General features: G+C 45.6%; 1 protein-coding gene across 4 annotated transcripts in view; it reads right to left on the reverse strand.

The window, feature by feature from the left end:
• LOC143764132 (neurotrimin-like) overlaps positions 1 to 21,374 on the reverse strand; it is a 971,575-nt gene that overhangs the window by 248,353 nt on the left and 701,848 nt on the right. For 3 of the 4 annotated variants that reach the window (XM_077249347.1, XM_077249348.1, XM_077249346.1), the window contains one exon: positions 5,035 to 5,119. In XM_077249347.1, coding sequence (XP_077105462.1) covers positions 5,035 to 5,119 — 85 coding nt within the window. Of the gene's footprint in view, positions 1 to 5,034; positions 5,340 to 21,374 lie in introns of those variants that run through there. The other variant, XM_077249345.1, reaches the window with a different exon arrangement.

Raw genomic sequence — 21,374 nt, forward strand, 5'->3', positions numbered from 1 at the left:
GCACTCACTATTCTGCTGGAGCAGTCACTGTGTACATACATTACTGATCCTGAGTTACATCCTGTATTATACCCTAGAGCTGCACTCACTATTCTGCTGCTGCAGTCACTGTGTGCATACATTACTAATCCTGAGTTAAATCCTGTATTATCCTTCAGAGCTGCACTCACTATACACTGTATGTATCGCCCACCTCTATACAGCACATATTACACAGTGTACATATCCCCTGCTCTATACAGCACACATTACACGGTGTACATATCCCCCTGCTCTATACAGCACATATTACACAGTGTACATATCCCCTGCTCTATACAGCACATATTACACAGTGTACATATCCCCTGCTCTATACAGCACATATTACAGTGTACATGTACACTGTAATATGTGCTATATAGAGGGGGACATGTCCCCCTCTATATAGCACATATTACACATTGTACATATCCCCCTCTATATAGCACATATTACACAGTGTACATATCCCCCTCTATATAGCACATATTACACAGTGTACATATCCCCCTCTATATAGCACATATTACACAGTGTACATATCCCCCTCTATATAGCACATATTACACAGTGTACATATCCCCCTCCTCTATACAGCACATATTATACAGTGTACATATCACTCATCTATACAGCAGATATTAGTGTATATATCATCCTCTATATATCAAATATTACAGAGTGTATAAATCACCCTCTATAAATCACATATTACACAGTGAATTTATCACCCTCTATCATCACATATTAGAGTGTATATATCTCCCTCCTCAATACAGCACATACAGTGTATATATCACCCTCCTCTATACAGCACATATTACACAGTGAATATATCACCCTCCTCTATACAACACATATTACAAAGTGTATATATATCCCCCTCCTCTATACAGCACATATTACTGTCTAGATATCACTCTCCTCTATAAAACACGTTACACAGTGTATATATCACCCACCTCTATACAGCACATATTACACAGTGTATATATCCTCCTCCTCTATACAGCACATATTATAAAGGTTATATAACATCCTCCTCTATACAGCACATATTACAAAGTATATATAACATCCTCCTCTATACATCACATATTACACAGTGTATATATCACCCAACTATCCAGCACATATAACACACTGTATATATCACTCTCTATACAGTACATATTACACACTGTATATAACAGTGTTTCTCAACTCCAGTCCTCTAGACCCACCAACAGGTCTTGTTTTCAGGCTTTCCTTAGTTTTGCACAGGTGATAATTTCATCACCTATGCAATAGTAAAGGTACCGTCACACTAAGCGACGCTGCAGAGATACAGACAACGATGCTGATCGCTGCAGCGTCGCTGTTTGGTCGCTGGAGAGCTGTCACACAGACAGCGACCAACGATGCCGAGGTCCCTGGGTAACCAGGGTAAACATTGGGTTACTAAGCGCAGGGCCGCGCTTAGTAACACGATGTTTACCCTGGTTACCAGTGTAAAATGTAAAAAAACAAACACTACATACTCACCTTCGCGTCCCCCGGCGTCCGCTTCCTGCACTGACTGAGCGCCGGCCCTAACAGCAGAGCGGTGACGTCACTGCTGTGCTGTACTTTCACTTACAGCCGGCGCTCAGTCAGTGCAGGAAGCGGACAGCGAGGGACGTGTGACAGACATCAGAAGGTGAGTATGTACTGTTTGTTTTTTTACATTTTACACTGGTAACCAGGGTAAACATCGGGTTACTAAGCACGGCCCTGCGCTTAGTAACCCGATATTTACCCTGGTTACCATCGTAAAACATCGCTGGTATCGTTGCTTTTGCTGTCAAACACAACGATACACGGCAATCTGACGACCAAATAAAGTTCTGAACTTTAATCAACGACCAGCGATATCACAGCAGGATCCTGATCGCTGCTGCGTGTCAAACACAACGATATCGCTAGCCAGGACGCTGCAACGTCACGGATCGCTAGCGATATCGTTTAGTGTGACGGTACCTTAAGGAAATCCTGAAAATAAGACCTGTTGGTGGGTCAGGACTGGAGATGAGAAACACTGGTATATAACATCCTCCTCTATACAGCACATATTACACACTGCATATATCACCCTCTATACAGCACATATTACAGTATATATATTCTCTTCCTCTATGCAGCACATATTACACAGTGTATATATCCCCTCCTCTATACAGCACATATTGCACAGTGTATATATCCCCTCCTCTATACAGCACATACTACACAGTGTATATATCCCACCCCTCTATACGGCACATACTACACAGTGTATATATCCCACCCCTCTATACGGCACATACTACAGTGTATATATCCCACCCCTCTATACGGCACATACTACACAGTGTATATATCCCACCCCTCTATACGGCACATGCTACACAGTGTATATATCCCACCCCTCTATACGGCACATGCTACACAGTGTATATATCCCACCCCTCTATACGGCACATGCTACACAGTGTATATATCCCACCCCTCTATACGGCACATGCTACACAGTGTATATATCCCACCCCTCTGTACGGCACATGAAACACAGTGTATATATCCCACCCCTCTGTACGGCACATACTACACAGTGTATATATCCCACCCCTCTATACGGCACATACTACACAGTGTATATATCCCACCCCTCTATACGGCACATGCTACACAGTGTATATATCCCACCCCTCTGTACGGCACATGCTACACAGTGTATATATCCCACCCCTCTATACGGCACATGCTACACAGTGTATATATCCCACCCCTCTATACGGCACATACTACACAGTGTATATATCCCACCCCTCTATACGGCACATGCTACACAGTGTATATATCCCACCCCTCTATACGGCACATACTACACAGTGTATATATCCCACCCCTCTGTACGGCACATGCTACACAGTGTATATATCCCACCCCTCTGTACGGCACATGCTACACAGTGTATATATCCCACCCCTCTATACGGCACATACTACACAGTGTATATATCCCACCCCTCTATACGGCACATATTACACAGTGTATATATCCCACCCCTCTGTACGGCACATACTACACAGTGTATATATCCCACCCCTCTATACGGCACATACTACACAGTGTATATATCCCACCCCTCTATACGGCACATATTACACAGTATATATATCCCACCCCTCTATACGGCACATGCTACACAGTGTATATATCCCACCCCTCTATACGGCACATACTACACAGTGTATATATCCCACCCCTCTATACGGCACATACTACACAGTGTATATATCCCACCCCTCTATACGGCACATACTACACAGTGTATATATCCCACCCCTCTATACGGCACATATTACACAGTATATATATCCCACCCCTCTATACGGCACATGCTACACAGTGTATATATCCCACCCCTCTATACGGCACATACTACACAGTGTATATATCCCACCCCTCTGTACGGCACATACTACACAGTGTATATATCCCACCCCTCTATACGGCACATACTACACAGTGTATATATCCCACCCCTCTATACGGCACATACTACACAGTGTATATATCCCCCTCCCCCTATACAGCACATATTACACAGTATATATATCCCACCCCTCTATACGGCACATACTACACAGTGTATATATCCCACCCCTCTATACGGCACATACTACACAGTGTATATATCCCCCTCCCCCTATACAGCACATATTACACAGTATATATATCCCACCCCTCTATACGGCACATATTACACAGTGTATATATCCCACCCCTCTATACGGCACATACTACACAGTGTATATATCCCCCTCCCCCCCTATACAGCACATATTACACAGTATATATATCCCACCCCTCTATACGGCACATACTACACAGTGTATATATCCCACCCCTCTATACGGCACATATTACACAGTATATATATCCCACCCCTCTATACGGCACATGCTACACAGTGTATATATCCCACCCCTCTATACGGCACATACTACACAGTGTATATATCCCACCCCTCTATACGGCACATACTACACAGTGTATATATCCCACCCCTCTATACGGCACATACTACACAGTGTATATATCCCACCCCTCTATACGGCACATATTACACAGTATATATATCCCACCCCTCTATACGGCACATGCTACACAGTGTATATATCCCACCCCTCTATACGGCACATACTACACAGTGTATATATCCCACCCCTCTGTACGGCACATACTACACAGTGTATATATCCCACCCCTCTATACGGCACATACTACACAGTGTATATATCCCACCCCTCTATACGGCACATACTACACAGTGTATATATCCCCCTCCCCCTATACAGCACATATTACACAGTATATATATCCCACCCCTCTATACGGCACATACTACACAGTGTATATATCCCACCCCTCTATACGGCACATACTACACAGTGTATATATCCCCCTCCCCCTATACAGCACATATTACACAGTATATATATCCCACCCCTCTATACGGCACATATTACACAGTGTATATATCCCACCCCTCTATACGGCACATACTACACAGTGTATATATCCCCCTCCCCCCCTATACAGCACATATTACACAGTATATATATCCCACCCCTCTATACGGCACATACTACACAGTGTATATATCCCCCTCCCCCCCTATACAGCACATATTACACAGTATATATATCCCACCCCTCTATACGGCACATATTACACAGTATATATATCCCACCCCTCTATACAGCACATATTACATAGTATATATATCCCACCCCTCTATACAGCACATATTACATAGTATATATATCCCACCCCTCTATACGGCACATATTACATAGTATATATATCCCCCTATACAGCACATATTACACAGTATATATATCCCCCTCCTCTATACAGCACATATTACACAGAGTATATATATATATATATATCTCTGACCCCTGTAGATTACACCCCACACAGAGATGTCGCACAGGTGCGTCTTACCTGAGGATGGCGCTGTCTCCCTGTCGCACCGTCACGTTGTCCATGGCTTTGGGGAAGCCGGCGTCCCCGCTCCGCACCGGCACTCCTGCGGGTACAAGAAAGAGCAGCCTGAGACACAGGGCGAGCAGCCATCTCCAGGGGGCGACGACCCCCAGCATCCTTCCCCCGCCCGAGCAGACACAGCGCAGCGGACAGCGACAGGGGCCCCCGAGGCTCCCAGCGCTACATGTCTCCTCCACAGCCGGGAGCGAGCGCGACTGAGACCCTGCCCGCTCTGCGCCCCACTGCCGCGGCCCCGCCCACAGCCCGCCTCCCCGGCCCTGAACACGCCCATAGCACGCCTTGATTTCCATTCTGTCCCGCCTCTTCTTCACCTGACCCCGCCTCCTACTGCTGCCAGTCACAATCCCGCCCCCCTCTCACCTGGAGCCCCGGACCCGGCACAGTGAGGAGGAGGACGGCGGAGCGGCGAGCGCAGACTGGCGGGAGCCGGAGCGTGAGGAAGAGGACGGCGGAGCGGGTGCGGCGAGCAGACAGGCGGGAGCCGGAATGTGAGGGAGAGAAATACACCGCCGCGTACGGGCCGCATGGGAAGGAGCGCACAAGTGAGTACACCCCTGTGTGTGAGCAGAAGTGAGTACACCCCTGTGTGTGAGCAGAAGTGAGTACACCCGTGTGTGTGTGTGTGTGTGTGTGTGTGTGTGTGTGTGTGTGTGTGTGTGTGCGTGCGCGTGCGCGCGCGCGCGCCCCCTGCAGAAGTGAGTACAGCCCCTATGGTCAGTATTTTATATATATATATATATATATATATATATATATATATATATATATATATATATAGTATTCTAGAATATGTATGTATGTATATAGCAGCCACATAGTATATAGCACAGCCCACGTAATATATAGCAGACACGCAGCATATAACACAGCCCACGTAATATATAGCAGACACGCAGCATATAACACAGGCCATAACACTCGCGAGACCGCTAAATCTTCTGGGTAATTTCGCAGATCATCGCTGGGAACGGAAGCTGGCGGTAGCCGCGCACGCCTCGGCGGACGACGGAAGGTGAGAATAGCAGGGGTTTTTTTTTGGTTTTTTTTTGTTTTAATTATTGTCAACATTAGATCTTTTTACTATTGATGCTGCATAGGCACATAGTTGGTCACACAGGGTTAATAGCTGCGTTAACGGAGTGCGTTACACCGCGGCATAACGCGGTCCGTTAACGCTGCCATTAACCCTGTGTGAGCGCTGACTGGAGGGGATTATGGAGCGGGCACTGACTGGACGGAAGTAGGGAGGGACTAATTCTCGGCCGGACTGTGCCCGTCGCTGATTGGTCGCGGCCAGTCAGCGATGCGGGATTTCCGTTACAGACAGATAGATGGAAGTACCCGTTAGGCTACGTTCACATTTGCGGTGTGCGTCGGGCGCCGCAGCGTCGCCGCATGCGTCATGCGCCCCTATATTTAACATGGGGGCGCATGGACATGCGTCGCACTTGAGTTTTGCGCCGCATGCGTCCCTGCGGCGCCCGCGTCTGGGCGCAGAGGACGCAGCAAGTTGCATTTTTGCTGCGTCAAAAATCAATGAAAAAAAGGACGCATGCGGCGCAAAACGCAGCGTTGTGCATGCGTTTTGCTGCGTTTTTGTTTGCGTTGTGCGTTGCGGCGCCGACGCTGCGGCGCACAACGCAAATGTGAACGTAGCCTTAGACAATTATATAGTAGATATGCAGTGCTCAGTATAAGTGAGTAAACCCCTGTACGGTCAGTATAATATACAGTACAGACCAAAAGTTTGGACACACCTTCTCATTTAAAGATTTTTCTGTATTTTCACGACTATGAAAATTGTACATTCACACTGAAGGCATCAAAACTATGAATTAACACATGTGGGATTATATACTTAACAAAAAAGTGTGAAACAACTGAAATTATGTCTTATATTCTTGGTTCTTCAAAGTAGCCACCTTTTGCTTTGATGACTACTTTGCACACTCTTGGCATTCTCTTGATGACCTTCAAGAGGTAGTCACCGGATATGGTCTTCCAACAATCTTGAAGGAGTTCCTAGAGATGCTTAGCACTTGTCGGCCCTTTTACCTTCACTCTACGGTCCAGCTCACCCCAAACCATCTCGATTGGGTTCAGGTCTGTGACTGTGGAGGCCAGGTCATCTGGCGTAGCACCCCATCACTCTCCTTCTTGGTCAAATAGCCCTTACACAGCCTGGAGGTGTGTTTGGGGTCATTGTCCTGTTGAGAAATAAATGATGGTCCAACTAAACGCAAACTGGATGGAATAGCATGCCGCTGCAAGATGCTATGGTAGCCATGCTGGTTCAGTATGACTTCATTTTTGAATAAATCCCCAACAGTGTCACCAGCAAAGCACCCCCACACCATCACACCTCCTCCTCCATGCTTCACGGTGGGAACCAGGCATGTAGAGTCCATCCGTTCACCTTTTCTGCATCACACAAAGACACGGTGGTTGGAACCAAAGATCTCAAATTTGGACTCATCAGACCAAAGCTCAGATTTCCACTGGTCTAATGTCCATTCCTTGTGTTCTTTAGCCCAAACAAGTCTCTTCTGCTTGTTGCCTGTCCTTAGCAGTGGTTTCCTAGCAGATATTTTACCATGAAGGCCTGCTGCACAAAGTCTCCTCTTAACAGTTGTTGTAGAGATGTGTCTGCTGCTAGAACTCTGTGTGGCATTGACCTGGTCTCTAATCTGAGCTGCTGTTAACCTGCGATTTCTGAGGCTGGTGACTCGGATAAACTTAGCCTCAGAAGCAGAGGTGACTCTTGGTCTTCCTTTCCTGGGGCGGTCCTCATGTGAGCCAGTTTCTTTGTAGCGCTTGATGGTTTTTGCCACTGCACTTGGGGCCACTTTCAAAGTTTCCCCAATTTTTCGGACTGACTGACCTTCATTTCTTAAAGTAATGATGGCCACTCGTTTTTCTTTACTTAGCTGCTTTTTTCTTGCCATAATACAAATTCTAACAGTCTATTCAGTAGGACTATCAGCTGTGTATCCACCAGACTTCTGCACAACACAACTGATGGTCCCAACCCCATTTATAAGGCAAGAAATGACACTTATTAAACCTGACAGGGCACACCTGTGAAGTGAAAACCATTCCCCGTGACTACCTCTTGAAGCTCATCAAGAGAATGCCAAGAGTGTGCAAAGCAGTCATCAAAGCAAAAGGTGGCTACTTTGAAGAACCTAGAATATAAGACATATTTTCAGTTGTTTCACACTTGTTTGTTAAGTATATAATTCCACATGTGTGAATTCATAGTTTTGATGCCTTCAGTGTGAATGTACAATTTTCATAGTCATGAAAATACAGAAAAATCTTTAACCCCTTCAAGTTGCGGCCCTTTTTCGTTTTTGCGTTTTCGTTTTTCACTTCCCTCCTTCCCAGAGCCATAACTTTTTTAGTTTTCCATCAATATGGTCATGTGAGGGCTTATTTTTTTGAGGGACGAGTTGTACTTTTGAATGACACCATTGGTTTTACCATGTCTTTTACTAGAAAACGGGAAAAAAATTCCAAGTGCGGTGAAATTGCAAAAAAAGTGCAATCCCACACTTGTTTCTTATTTGGCTTTTTTGCTTGGTTCACTAAATGCTAAAACTAACTTGCCCTTGTGATTCTCTAGGTCATTACGAGTTCATAGACACCTAACATGTCTAGGTTATTTTTTATCCAAGTGGTGAAAAAAAATTCAAAACTTTGCTTAAAAAAAAATAAAAGTGCCATTTTCCGATACCCGAAGCGTCTCCATTTTTCGTGATCTGGGGTCGGGTGAGGGCTTATTTTTTGCGTGCCGAGCTGACGTTTTTAATAATATCACTTTTGTGCAGATACGTTCTTTTGATCGCCCGTTATTGCATTTTAATGCAATGTCGCGGCGACCAAAAAAACGTAATTCTGGCGTTTAGATTTTTTTTCGCTACGCTGTTTAGCGATCAGGTTAATGCTTTTTTTTAATAGATCGGGCGATTCTGAACGCGGCGATACCAAATATGTGTAGGTTTGATTTTTTTTTTTTTATTGTTTTATTTAGGATGGGGCGAAAGGGGGGTGATTTAAACTTTTATATTTTTTATATTTTTTTCATATTTTTAAAAAAAATTTTTTTTTACTTGTGCCATGCTTCAATAGCCTCCATGGGAGGCTAGAAGCTGGCACCACTCGATTGGTTCTGCTACATAGCAGCGATCATGAGATCGCTGCTGTGTAGCTGAATTGCAGGTGTGCTGTGAGCGCCGACCACAGGGGGCGCTCACAGCAGGCCGGCATCAGTAACCATAGAGGTCTCAAGGACCTCTATGGTTACTGTCCTGACACATCGCCGACCCCCGATCATGTGACAGGGGTCGGCGAAGACGTCAATTCCGGCCGCCCGGCCGGAAGCGCCGGTTAAATGCCGCTGTCTGCGTTTGACAGCGGCCTTTAACAGGTTAATAGCGGCGGGTGAATAGCGATTTCACCCGCCGCTATTGCGCGCATATGTCAGCTGTACAAAACAGCTGACATGTCGCGACTGATGTGGGCTCAATGCCGGAGCCCACATCAAAGGGGGAGACACGACATTCGCAGTACATGTACGGCGCATGTCGTGAAAGGGTTAAATGAGAAGGTGTGTCCAAACCTTTTGTCTGTACTGTATATTATACTGACTGTACAGGGGTGTACTCACTTATACTGAGCACTACATATCTACTATATAAATAAACCATATAATCCCGCCCCCCACCCCATTACCACACAATCCCGCCCCACACCCCATTACCACACACAATCCCGCCCCCCCACCCCTTTACCACACATAATCCCGCCCCCCACCCCATTACCACACATAATCCCGCCCCTCACCCCATTACCACACATAATCCCGCCCCCCTACCCCATTACCACACATAATCCCGCCCCCCACCCCATTACCACACATAATCCCGCCCCCACCACATTACCTCACATAATCCCGCCCCCCACCACATTACCACACACAATCCCGCCCCCACCACATTACTACAGATAATCCCGCCCCCCCACCACATCACCACACATAATCCCGCCCCCCCACCACATTACCACACATAATCCCGCCCCCCACCACATTACCACACACAAACCCACCCCCCACCACATAATCCCGCCCCCCACCACATTACCACACATAATCCCGCCCCCCACGCCATTACCACACATAATCCCGCCCCCCACCACATTACCTCACATAATCCCGCCCCCCCACCACATTACCACACAATCCCGCCCCCCCACCACATTACCACACAATCCCGCCCCCACCACATTACTACAGATAATCCCGCCCCCCCACCACATCACCACACATAATCCCGCCCCCCACCACATTACCACACACAATCCCGCCCCCCACCACATTACCACACACAATCCCGCCCCCCACCACATTACCACACACAATCCCGCCCCCCACCACATTACCACACACAATCCCGCCCCCCCACCACATTACCACACATAATCCCTCCCCCACTACATTACTACAGATAACCCCACCCCCCACCACATCACCACATATAATCCTGCCCCCCACCACATTACCACACACAATCCTGCCCCCCACCACATTACCACACACAATCCCGCCCCCCACCACATTACCACACATAATCCCGCCCCCCACCACATTACCCCACATAATCCCGCCCCCCACCACATTACCACACATAATCCCGCCCCCCACCACATTACTACAGATAATCCCGCCCCCACCACATAATCCCGCCCCCCACCACATTACCACACATAATCCTGCCCCCCCACCACATTACCACACACAATCCCGCCCCCACCACATCACCACAGATAATCCCGCCCCCCCACCACATCACCACACATAATCCCGCCCCCCACCACATTACCACACATAATCCTGCCCCCCACCACATTACCACACACAATCCCGCCCCCCACATTACCACACATAATCCCGCCCCCACCACATTACCACACATAATCCCGCCCCCACCACATTACCACACATAATCCTGCCCCCCACCACATTACCACACATAATCCTGCCCCCCCACCACATTACCACACATAATCCTGCCCCACCACCACATTACCACACACAATCCCGCCCCCCACCACATTACCACATAATCCCACCTCCCGCACCACATTACCACACACAATCCCGCCCCCCCACACCATTACCACACATAATCCCGCCCCCCATATATATATATGAGTGAGTACACATATCTATATGTATATTTTACTCTTCGCCATGACAGCACCCTACTGGTACTGGAGAGAGGGATCCGCCCCATAGGCACAGGAAACCTACAGAAAATAAATGGGGGCGGTCTGCCTCTCCTCCTCAGTTTAGGTTTCCTGTTCCTATGGAACGGCGGGATTCTCCTATGAAGAAACACGTACCTGGACTCATGCATGCCGCCTGTGCAGGGGAACGGCAGGGGCTGCAGTCCAGAAGCAGCGTCGGGTGAGTGTCCGTTTGACATCTCCATCCTCATCTGATGGATGGCTGAGGTGATGATTGGGTCCAGGGAAGGCCGCTCGCTATCACTAAAGAACATGCGGTGTGGAGCGGCGCCAGAACGAGCCCTGGCTGACAGGAAGTCGGACAAGATGAGGACAGCGTTCCAGAATGCGGTCTGGTGCAGAATCCCGGGCCGTGCATGCTCCGACCGCTGCAGATGCTCCTGCCCCGGAAGGAGAGGTTAAACTTCCGGGGAACTCAGGCCGAGGTCAGCGGTGGGGGAAGCACCAACTCGCGCATGCGCAGTACCGCAAAAACGACCCGGAACTGCTAACCGGCTCTTTTTTTTAAAAAAATAAATAAAAAAAATGGTGCACTATAAAAAGCAGACAACCACTGCTTCTGGCGCTGTAACATGTCATCCCCAGGGACTATGGACCCTCCCCCCAAGGACCGCTACAGCAGGGGATCCACAGAGGCCGGTCGCAGAAGCGACGTAGCGGACTCCAGGACTGGACCTCGGCCTCCTGATCCGGTACCCTTAAGCTTCTCTGGGTGAGTGTTAAAACCTATTAAGCTGACACCCTCCTTTTTTCTCTTTCTCTCGCTATGTCTCCCTCTCTTCAAGCCAAAAAGAGACAAAAATGTAAACATAAACAATGCACCTTATGTAGCCAACCTCTCCCCGATACTTACCCTAAAAAGCTTTGAAAAGACTGCATCACTGAGACCACACAGGGAGCAGCAGTACCAATCACGGACATACGTACCATAACTAGGGAGGAATTACAAGCTATGACCCATGCCAAACCACAAAAAAGTAAAAATCCAATATCCTCATCAGAGTCCGATAATGAACAAGAAATAGTCTCAGACTCTTCACTAACATCATCAGAAATTGAGGGAAGGTCATGTTTTCCCAAAGATAGTGTGGACAATTTGGTAAAATCGGTAAGAGACACTATGGGGTGTGAGGAAACAAAAGGTGCTCAAACCACACAGGACATTAGGTTTGCGGGTTTGGCTGAGAAAAAAAGGAGAGCCTTTCCGGTAATCCCGGCAGTCAAGGCTTTGATAAAGAGAATGGGAGAAGCAGGATCAGAGAAGCTTTCTACCCTCGGCGTAAAAAAAAAAAAAGTACTCGTTTACTGACGAGGATTTGCTGACATGGACTAAGGTCCCTAAGGTGGATGCAGCTGTTGCCTCTACCTCTAGGCAGTCTACATTAGAAGATGTGGGACTACTTTCTGACCCTCTTGACCGTAAAGCGGAGTCATCTTTAAAAAGGTCTTGGGAGGCAACTACAGGCATATTCAAACCAGCAGTGGCCAGTACATGCACCGCTAGATCAATGCTCATATGGATTGATCAACTGGACCAACAAATTGAGAAAAAAGTCTCAAGAGAAAAATTGCGGGCCACTATTCCTTTAGAGGGGCAGCAGCCTTTATGGCTGATGCATCAGCAGATTCTCTTCGCCTGGCAGCAAGGTCCGCTGGTCTAGTAAATAATGCCAGACGGGCCTTATGGATGAAAAATTGGAAAGGGGACACGCAATCAAAATCCAAAATTTGCGCTATCCCATGTGAGGGTGAGTTTCTTTTCGGTAAAACCTTAGATGACATACTCACCAAAGCAAAGGACAGGAAGAAAGCTTTTCCTGATTCTTATATTCCTTTCTATAGGAGGGCGTTTAAGAGAAGGCCATTTGGTAAAAGAAGGCAAACAGAGAGACCAACAAGATGGGCCACAAAGGGGGCAGATTAAAATTTTTCTTCTCCCAGTGGGAAAAAATAACAACTAGTTCCTGGATCCTGAATATAATCAGAGAAGGAATTAAATTACAATTCATTTGGGTTCCCCAAGATTCATTTATTAGAACATCCCTCAGCTCGGCAATACAACAAAAGGCCCTGGAGGTGGAAATTCAAACCTTATTAACCAAAAGGGTCTTAGTTAAGGTTCCAGAAGTGCAAGAAGGTATAGGATTCTATTCTCCCTTATTTTTAATTCCTAAACCCGATGGTTCATTCCGAACAATCATAAACCTAAAAAGACTTAATTCGTTTATTCAAAATCATAATTTAAAAATGGAGTCAATCAGATCCACCATAAAATTCCTTTTTCCAAATTGCGTGATGGGGGGGCATTGATTTAAAATATGCTTATTACCATCTCCCTATCCATGACAGATACCAAAGATACTTCAGGGTAACGGTGACATTCAAAGGCGAGATTTGTAATTTCCAATATGCAGCCATGCCCTTCGGCCTCTCCACGGCGCCAAGAATCTTCACCAAGGTGATTTTGGAGGTGATGGCTCACCTTCGTCAAAAGGAGACCTTAGTCATCGGAAATTCAGTGGTGTTCTGTGGGTAATAACACCAACCCATACTATAACCACCGATGCCAGTCCCCACGGATGGGGCGCCCATATGGGAAATACATTTTGCAAGGGTTGTGGAATACAGAGGAAACTCTGTATTCATCTAATCTTAAAGAACTAGAAGCAGTAAAATATGCATTATATCATTTTCTTCCACATCTACAAGGAAAAAATGTCAGAATCCTTTCCAACAACACCACCACGGTGGTATATCTAAACAGACAAGGAGGTACTCGATCAGAGACTCTGTCTTCCGCTGGAGAAATCTTGGACCTAGCCGAAAAAACATCTATTATCCCTTTCTGCGCTTCACATAAGGGGAAAAAACAACCAGCAGGCAGACTTCCTAAGTCCACACACTCTAGGGGAGAATGGTGCCTAAACCATCATATCTTCCAAAAGATAGTATCCTTATGGGTTTAACATCAAATAGATATCTTCGCCACAAGGAAAAACAGACAAGTATTTGCCTCCCTATCTTTAGTAGATCATCCGGACATACTAGACGCTCTCCAAGTCCCTTGGCGATTCAGTCTCGCATACGCCTTCCCTCCGATAATACTATTGCCACAAGTCATTCGGAAGATCAGAGAGGAAGAAGTGAGAATAATACTAATAGCGCCTTTCTGGCCCAAGAGACCATGTTTCTCGTGGCTATAAACCATGTCTGTCTCAGATTCTTGGGTCCTCCCCTCAATCCTCAATCTACTCTTCCAGGGACCTTTTTCCCACCCTCAAGTGGACAATCTCCACCTGACGGCCTGGAATTTGAAAGGCAAATGCTGAAATCAAGGGGGTTCTCAGAAAGATTGATCAATACACTTCTTCAAAGCAGAAAACATTCTACCACAAAAATACATTCTAAAATATGGAAGAAATTCCTACAATTCCATACATCTTCCAATACTTCAGAAATCCCAATACAACCCATCTTAGAATTCCTTCAAAAAGGGACGGAACTAGGTTTGTCCATAAATACGTTAAGTTCACGTATCAGCGCTGGGGGCCCTCTATGGACATAACATTGCAGGAAATAAATGGGTGACCCGATTTATCACAGCCTGCGAACGAATAAGTCCTATTACCATACCTAGAATTCCCCCCTGGGATCTAAAGTTAGTTCTAGAAGCCCTAACGGATACTCCCTTTGAACCGATAGACTCAAGATCTACAAAATACCCAACCTCCGCCAGAAGACTCAGTGACATTCAAGCCCTGTCTATGGATCCACCTTTCCTGCTGATGTTTCAGGATAAGTTGATTCTAAAACCAGACCCCTCTTACCTTCCCAAGGTAGCAAAGAAATTTCACAGATCACAAGAAATACTTTCTCCCACTTTTTTCTAGTAACCCCTTCACTCCTGAGGAACAGAAGTATCACACTCTGGATGTCAGGAGAATAGTATTAAAATACATTGAAAGGACCAGGAGTTGGAGGCAGTGTAGGGCTTTGTTCAAATCCTTCTAGGGTCGCAAGAAGGGGCATGGAATCACAAAGGGCACCTTATCCCGGTGGATCAGGGAGGCTATCAGACTGGCTTATTCTGGGAGAAATGAAAACGCTGCGGAAGGCATTACTACGCATTCTACCAGAGCTATGGCATCTTCCTGGGCCTAAAGAGGGGATGTTCCAATTTAAACCATATGTAAGGCGGCAACATGGTCAGATCCTTCTATAACCACTATAGGCTTGACCTATCATTAACTTCTGACCTAGACTTTGGCAGGACTGTCCTCAGCACGGTGGTCCCCCCCTCGGTGATGTTCTCTGAAAAATCTCCAGTAGGGTGCTGTCATGGCGAAGAGTAAAAAGCCGGATTACTTACCGGTAATGTTATTTTAGCGAGTCTGTAAGAGGGTGGTGCTGTTATGGACAGTAAGGAACACGCTGTCACTTTAAGAGGCTGCACCCCCTTGTCTGGCATGATGGAATGTTCTGCTTCTCCCCTGCAATATTCGGTGTAATTAACTAGTCTGTGCAGAGTGCAGGTGTTGAGCTGGAGCAGTGTGTGTGAGCTGAGGCTGCTGCGGAGGAGACTTTTGTGCTGATAGCTGAAAGAGAGAAGAACTGTGATATAGCTGCAAGAGAGCCACGAAGATACAGAGGAAGGGATTTACAGTTTCCAGGAGCATCCCTAGGATCCAGAAGCAAGGAGAAGACCACGCTTCACAGAGCTGACAGAAAGCCGTGCACACCACCATATTAGACTGCTGGGGGCCCCCCCCTGGGACTGGATCTGATTCTCCAACATCACCGTGAGTCTGTCCTGTTGGGTGCACCTGTTAGGGCCTAGTGTAGGCTTCAATAGTCAGTACATGGGAGCCGTGTGGCCTGCTTAGTAAAGGCCAGGGAGGTTATATGTAGAGTAGCATCATCACCTGTTTATTGTTTACATTTGCTGGTTAGACATATTTTGAGTCTGTAATAGTTGGAGCACCGTGCTATTTTACGGGAAAGATAACATTTATAACTCTTGTAAATTCTTTGGCCATTGTTTACCCCTGTTTGCATCTTCCTCATTCACTTCAACCTTTTCTTCCAATAAATCTACCCTTTGTTGTTTGCACCTCATCTTGTGTACAGTAGTCTTCCTGCACTGTGGTGGTCCCCCGGCCATCACTTCAAGTCCACGACAGCACCCTCTCACTTCCCTCCCTAAAGTTAATATAGAATGCACTAATAAGTTAATTTTTTACGAAATACAGAGTAAATAAGTTTGAACATAAAATAAAATAAATATTTGCCTAATACTGGCGGTACTCCTGGTACTCTGAAATCATAACTGAGGAGGAGAGGCAGACCACCCCTTTTATATTCTGTAGGTTTACTGTTCCTATGGACTCACTAAGAGAGCATTACCGGTAAGTAATCCGGCTTATGCAGGGCCGCTATCAGGGCATTACTGACCTTAATACTGTATGGGGCCCGATGAGCAGCGGCACACAGGGGTCCCACAGGGCCTCGCCTCTTGTGCTTCTGCTCACCGGTCCCCAATGTGCTGTGCGCTGCAGGCCTGCGGAGCACGCGTCGGTTCAGGGGCGTGGGAGCTTTTTCGGAGCTGTGCACGGCCGTCTTACCTTGACGGCAGCACAGCTCCAACTCCCTCCGCCCTCCCTGGACTTCTGGTCAGGTGTCGCTGTGTACGCGATGACGTTATCACGTACTTGTACGAGGACACTGACCAGTAGCGGAGCTGCGCCTGCTGGGGATCGCTTATGAGGTATGTAAAAAAAATTTTTTTCTTTATAAAATGAATTAAATGGGTGAGGAGGGGGATGAAGGGGCGTTGCACATGATGGAATTGGGCACTGCGCATGATGGAATTGGGAGCTGCACATGATGGAATTGGGCGCTGCGCCTGATGGAAGGGGGGCAGCAAATGATGGAGGAGGTGCTGCACTTGATAGTTGGGGTGCTGCACGTGATGAACGGAAGGGGACAGGGACAGCAAATGATGAAGTGAGGGTGGAAGGGGGACAGCAAATGATGAATTGAGGGTGAGGGACAGCAATTAAGGTGGTGGGTGGGGAGAACAAATGAGGACCTGGGGAGAGCAAATAATGATGAATTTTGAGGGTGGGGGAGTAAATGATGTATTAAATGTGGCGGGAGATCAGTTGATAATGTATAGAGGGTGGGGGTGGTAGAGAGATAACAGTGCATTGGGGTGGAAGGGGCATGTAACTATGAATCGGGGGAGCGGGAGGCACATAGTGGGGGGGCGTTGATGATGCAGTGACTGGTTATGAATTGGGGGAGGAGTACAGGGGCTAATTAAGGTATATATTAGGTGGGTAAAATGGCTATTTATTGTTGGTGGGGGCGCAGTGGTGGATTATAATTTTATATTTGGAATGGTAGATTGCATAATAACTAATTATATATTAATGGTGGGTGCACGTCTGTAGTCAGCTGTGTAGTGTAACAGAAAAAGTGGGGGTAGTGTAACAGAAAAAGTGGGGGATGTGCTCTGGAAGCCGGGCTCTAGGTAACTTATTTTATGCAGAGATGAGTCCTGGCTGGAAGAAATGATGGCGGTCCGCGCTGCATGAAAAAGCGAAGCAAAGATGAAGGACTTCAGCTAGAGACATCACTGGTGAATCAGTGTGTTACCTGTGCACTGACCTATACACTATAATCAGAACTCCTGTGTATAATGTCACTGGTGATCACTGTATTATCTGTACACTAACACTATATACAGTGCTCCTGTGTATAATGTCACTGATAATCACTGTATTATCTATACACTATATACGGAGCTCCTGTGTATAATGTCACTGGTGATCACTGTATTACCTGTACACCGACACGATATACAGAGCTCCTGTGTATAATGTCACTGATGATCACTGTATTACCTGTAGATTGACACTATATACAGAGCTCCTGTGTATAATGTCACTGGTGATCCCTCTATTATCTGTATACTGACACTGTATACAGAGTTTCTGTATATGTCACTGATAATCACTGTATTACCTGTACACTATGCACTATGTAAAGAGCTATGTATAATGTCACTGGTGATCACTGTAATACCTGTACACTGACACTATATACAGAGCTCCTGTGTTTAATGCCACTGGTGATCACTGTATTACCTGTACAATATACAGAGCTCCTGTGTATGTCACTGGTGATCCCTCTATTACCTGTATACTGACACTATACAGAGCTTCTGTATATAATGTCACTGATAATCACTGTATTACCTGTATCCTATACACTATGTAAAGAGCTGTGTATAATGTCACTGGTGATCACTGTATTACCTGCACACTATATACAGAGCTCCTTTTATAGAACAAAAAAATGGAGTAGAAACATCCCACAAAACATAGTAATAGAAAAAGTTTTATTATTAATACCAAGTTACATATAATTAATATGGTAAAGTACTGTTGTAGCACATACAGAGAGGAAATATGGAGGATACATTTAGGTTTGCTGGGTTACACAGGGGAAACAAAGTACATCCAGAGTAAGCTAGGAAGGAAATGACAAACTGCCCAGAAAATCCTTATGTCCTAGTGGAACTCAGAAGATACATAGGTGCAAGAGCATAATACCCCATAGTTACTCCTGATCAGGTAGTCAATCCCATCTGCTTACCCATGTGCAGACGGATGGTTCCCCCAGCGGCCACTTGATGCGCGTTTCGCGGTCCAGCTTTCTCAAAAGAGGTGTATAATGTCACTGGTGATCCCTGTATTACCTGTATACTGACTATATACAGAGCTCCTGTGTATTTTTGGTGATCACTGAATTACTTGTACACTGACACTATATACAGAGTTCCTGTTATTAATGTCACTGGTAATCACTATTACCTGTATACTATACACTATATACAGAGCTCCTGTGTATAATGTCACTGGTGATCACTGTATTATCTGTACACTGACAGTATATACAGAGCTCCTGTGTATAATGTCACTGGTGATCACTGTATTATCTGTACACTGACACTATATACAGAGCTCCTGTGTATAATGTCACTGGTGATCACTGTATTATCTGTACACTGACACTATATACAGAGCTCCTGTGTATAATGTCACTGGTAATCACTATTACCTGTACACTATACACTATATACAGAGCTCCTGTGTATAATGTCACTGGTGATCACTGTATTATCTGTACACTGACAGTATATACAGAGCTTCTGTGTATAATGTCACTGGTAATCACTATTACCTGTACACTATATACAGAGCTCCTGTGTATAATGTCACTGGTCATCACTGTATTATCTGTACACTGACACTATATACAGAGCTCCTGTGTATAATGTCACTGGTGATCTGTTATGACCCCAATGGCGAGGGTCTCAGAGGAACGTGGAAGTCTGCAGAATACAAAAATCCAGCTCAAAGGGCAGTGGTAACTGGGTTGACCATATATCTACTCCTAACGCCAACACTAGAAGTAGCCGGGGATCATTCCTACGTTGATTCTAGATGACACGCGCCAGCCGGAGAATCTAGCTACCCCTAGTAGAGGAAAACAAAGACCTTTCTTGCCTCCAGAGAAGGGGACCCCAAAGCTGGATAGAAGCCCCCCACAAATAATGACGGTGAGGTAAGAGGAAATGACAAACACAGAAATGAATCAGGTTTAGCACAGAGAGGCCCGCTTACTGATAGCAGAATAAAGAAAGGTAACTTATATGGTCAACAAAAACCCTATCAAAATCCACACTGGAAATTCAAGAACCCCCGAACCGTCTAACGGTCCGGGGGGAGAACACCAGCCCCCTAGAGCTTCCAGCAAAGGTCAGGATATAGATTTGGAACAAGCTGGACAAAAATACAAAACCAAAACAAAAAGCAAAAGGCAGACTTAGCTGATATAACTGGAACCAGGATCAGTAGACAAGAGCACAGCAGACTAGCTCTGATAACTACGTTGCCAGGCATTGAACTGAAGGTCCAGGGAGCTTATATAGCAACACCCCTAACTAACGACCCAGGTGCGGATAAAAGGAATGACAGAAAAACCAGAGTCAAAAAACTAGTAACCACTAGAGGGAGCAAAAAGCAAATTCACAACAGTGATCACTGTTTATTTAATCGTATAAACATATATTTAAACATCATATAAAAATAAATGATAAACAGTGATTGAAAAGAACAAAGGAACAGAAATCAGTCGGATATCGAGATTTTCTATGTATGCAATAACATTGTCATTTACAGTATATAATGATCACTGTATTACCTATACACTATAATCAGAGCTCCTGTGTATAATGTCACTGGTGATCACTGTATTATCTGTACACTATATACAGAGCTGTGTATAATGTAACTGGTGATCACTGTATTATCTGTACACTATACACACAGCTCCAGTGTATAATGTCACTGGTCGTCACTGTATTATCTACACTGACACTATATACAGAGCTCTTGTGTATGTCACTGGTCATCACTGTATTATCTGTACACTGACACTATATACAGAGCTCCGGTGTATAATGTCACTGGTCATTACTGTATTATCTGTACACTGACACTATATACAGAGCTCTTGTGTATAATGTCACTGGTCGTCACTGTATTATCTACACTGACACTATATACAGAGCTCTTGTGTATGTCACTGGTCATCACTGTATTATCTGTACACTGACACTATATACAGAGCTCCTGTGTATAATGTCACTGGTGATCACTGTATTATTTGCACACTATACACTATATATACAGAGCTCCTGTGTATAATGTCACTGGTGATCACTGTTTATTTAATTGAATGAACATATATTTAAACATCATATAAGAATAAATAAACGATAAACAGTGATTGAAAAGAACAAAGGAACAGAAATCAGTCGGATATTGAGATTTTCTATGTATGCAATTACATTGTCATTTACAGTATATAATGATCACTATTACCTATACACTATAAAC

Source organism: Ranitomeya variabilis, chromosome 4 (assembly GCF_051348905.1).
Source record: "Ranitomeya variabilis isolate aRanVar5 chromosome 4, aRanVar5.hap1, whole genome shotgun sequence".
Taxonomy (NCBI): domain Eukaryota; kingdom Metazoa; phylum Chordata; class Amphibia; order Anura; family Dendrobatidae; genus Ranitomeya; species Ranitomeya variabilis.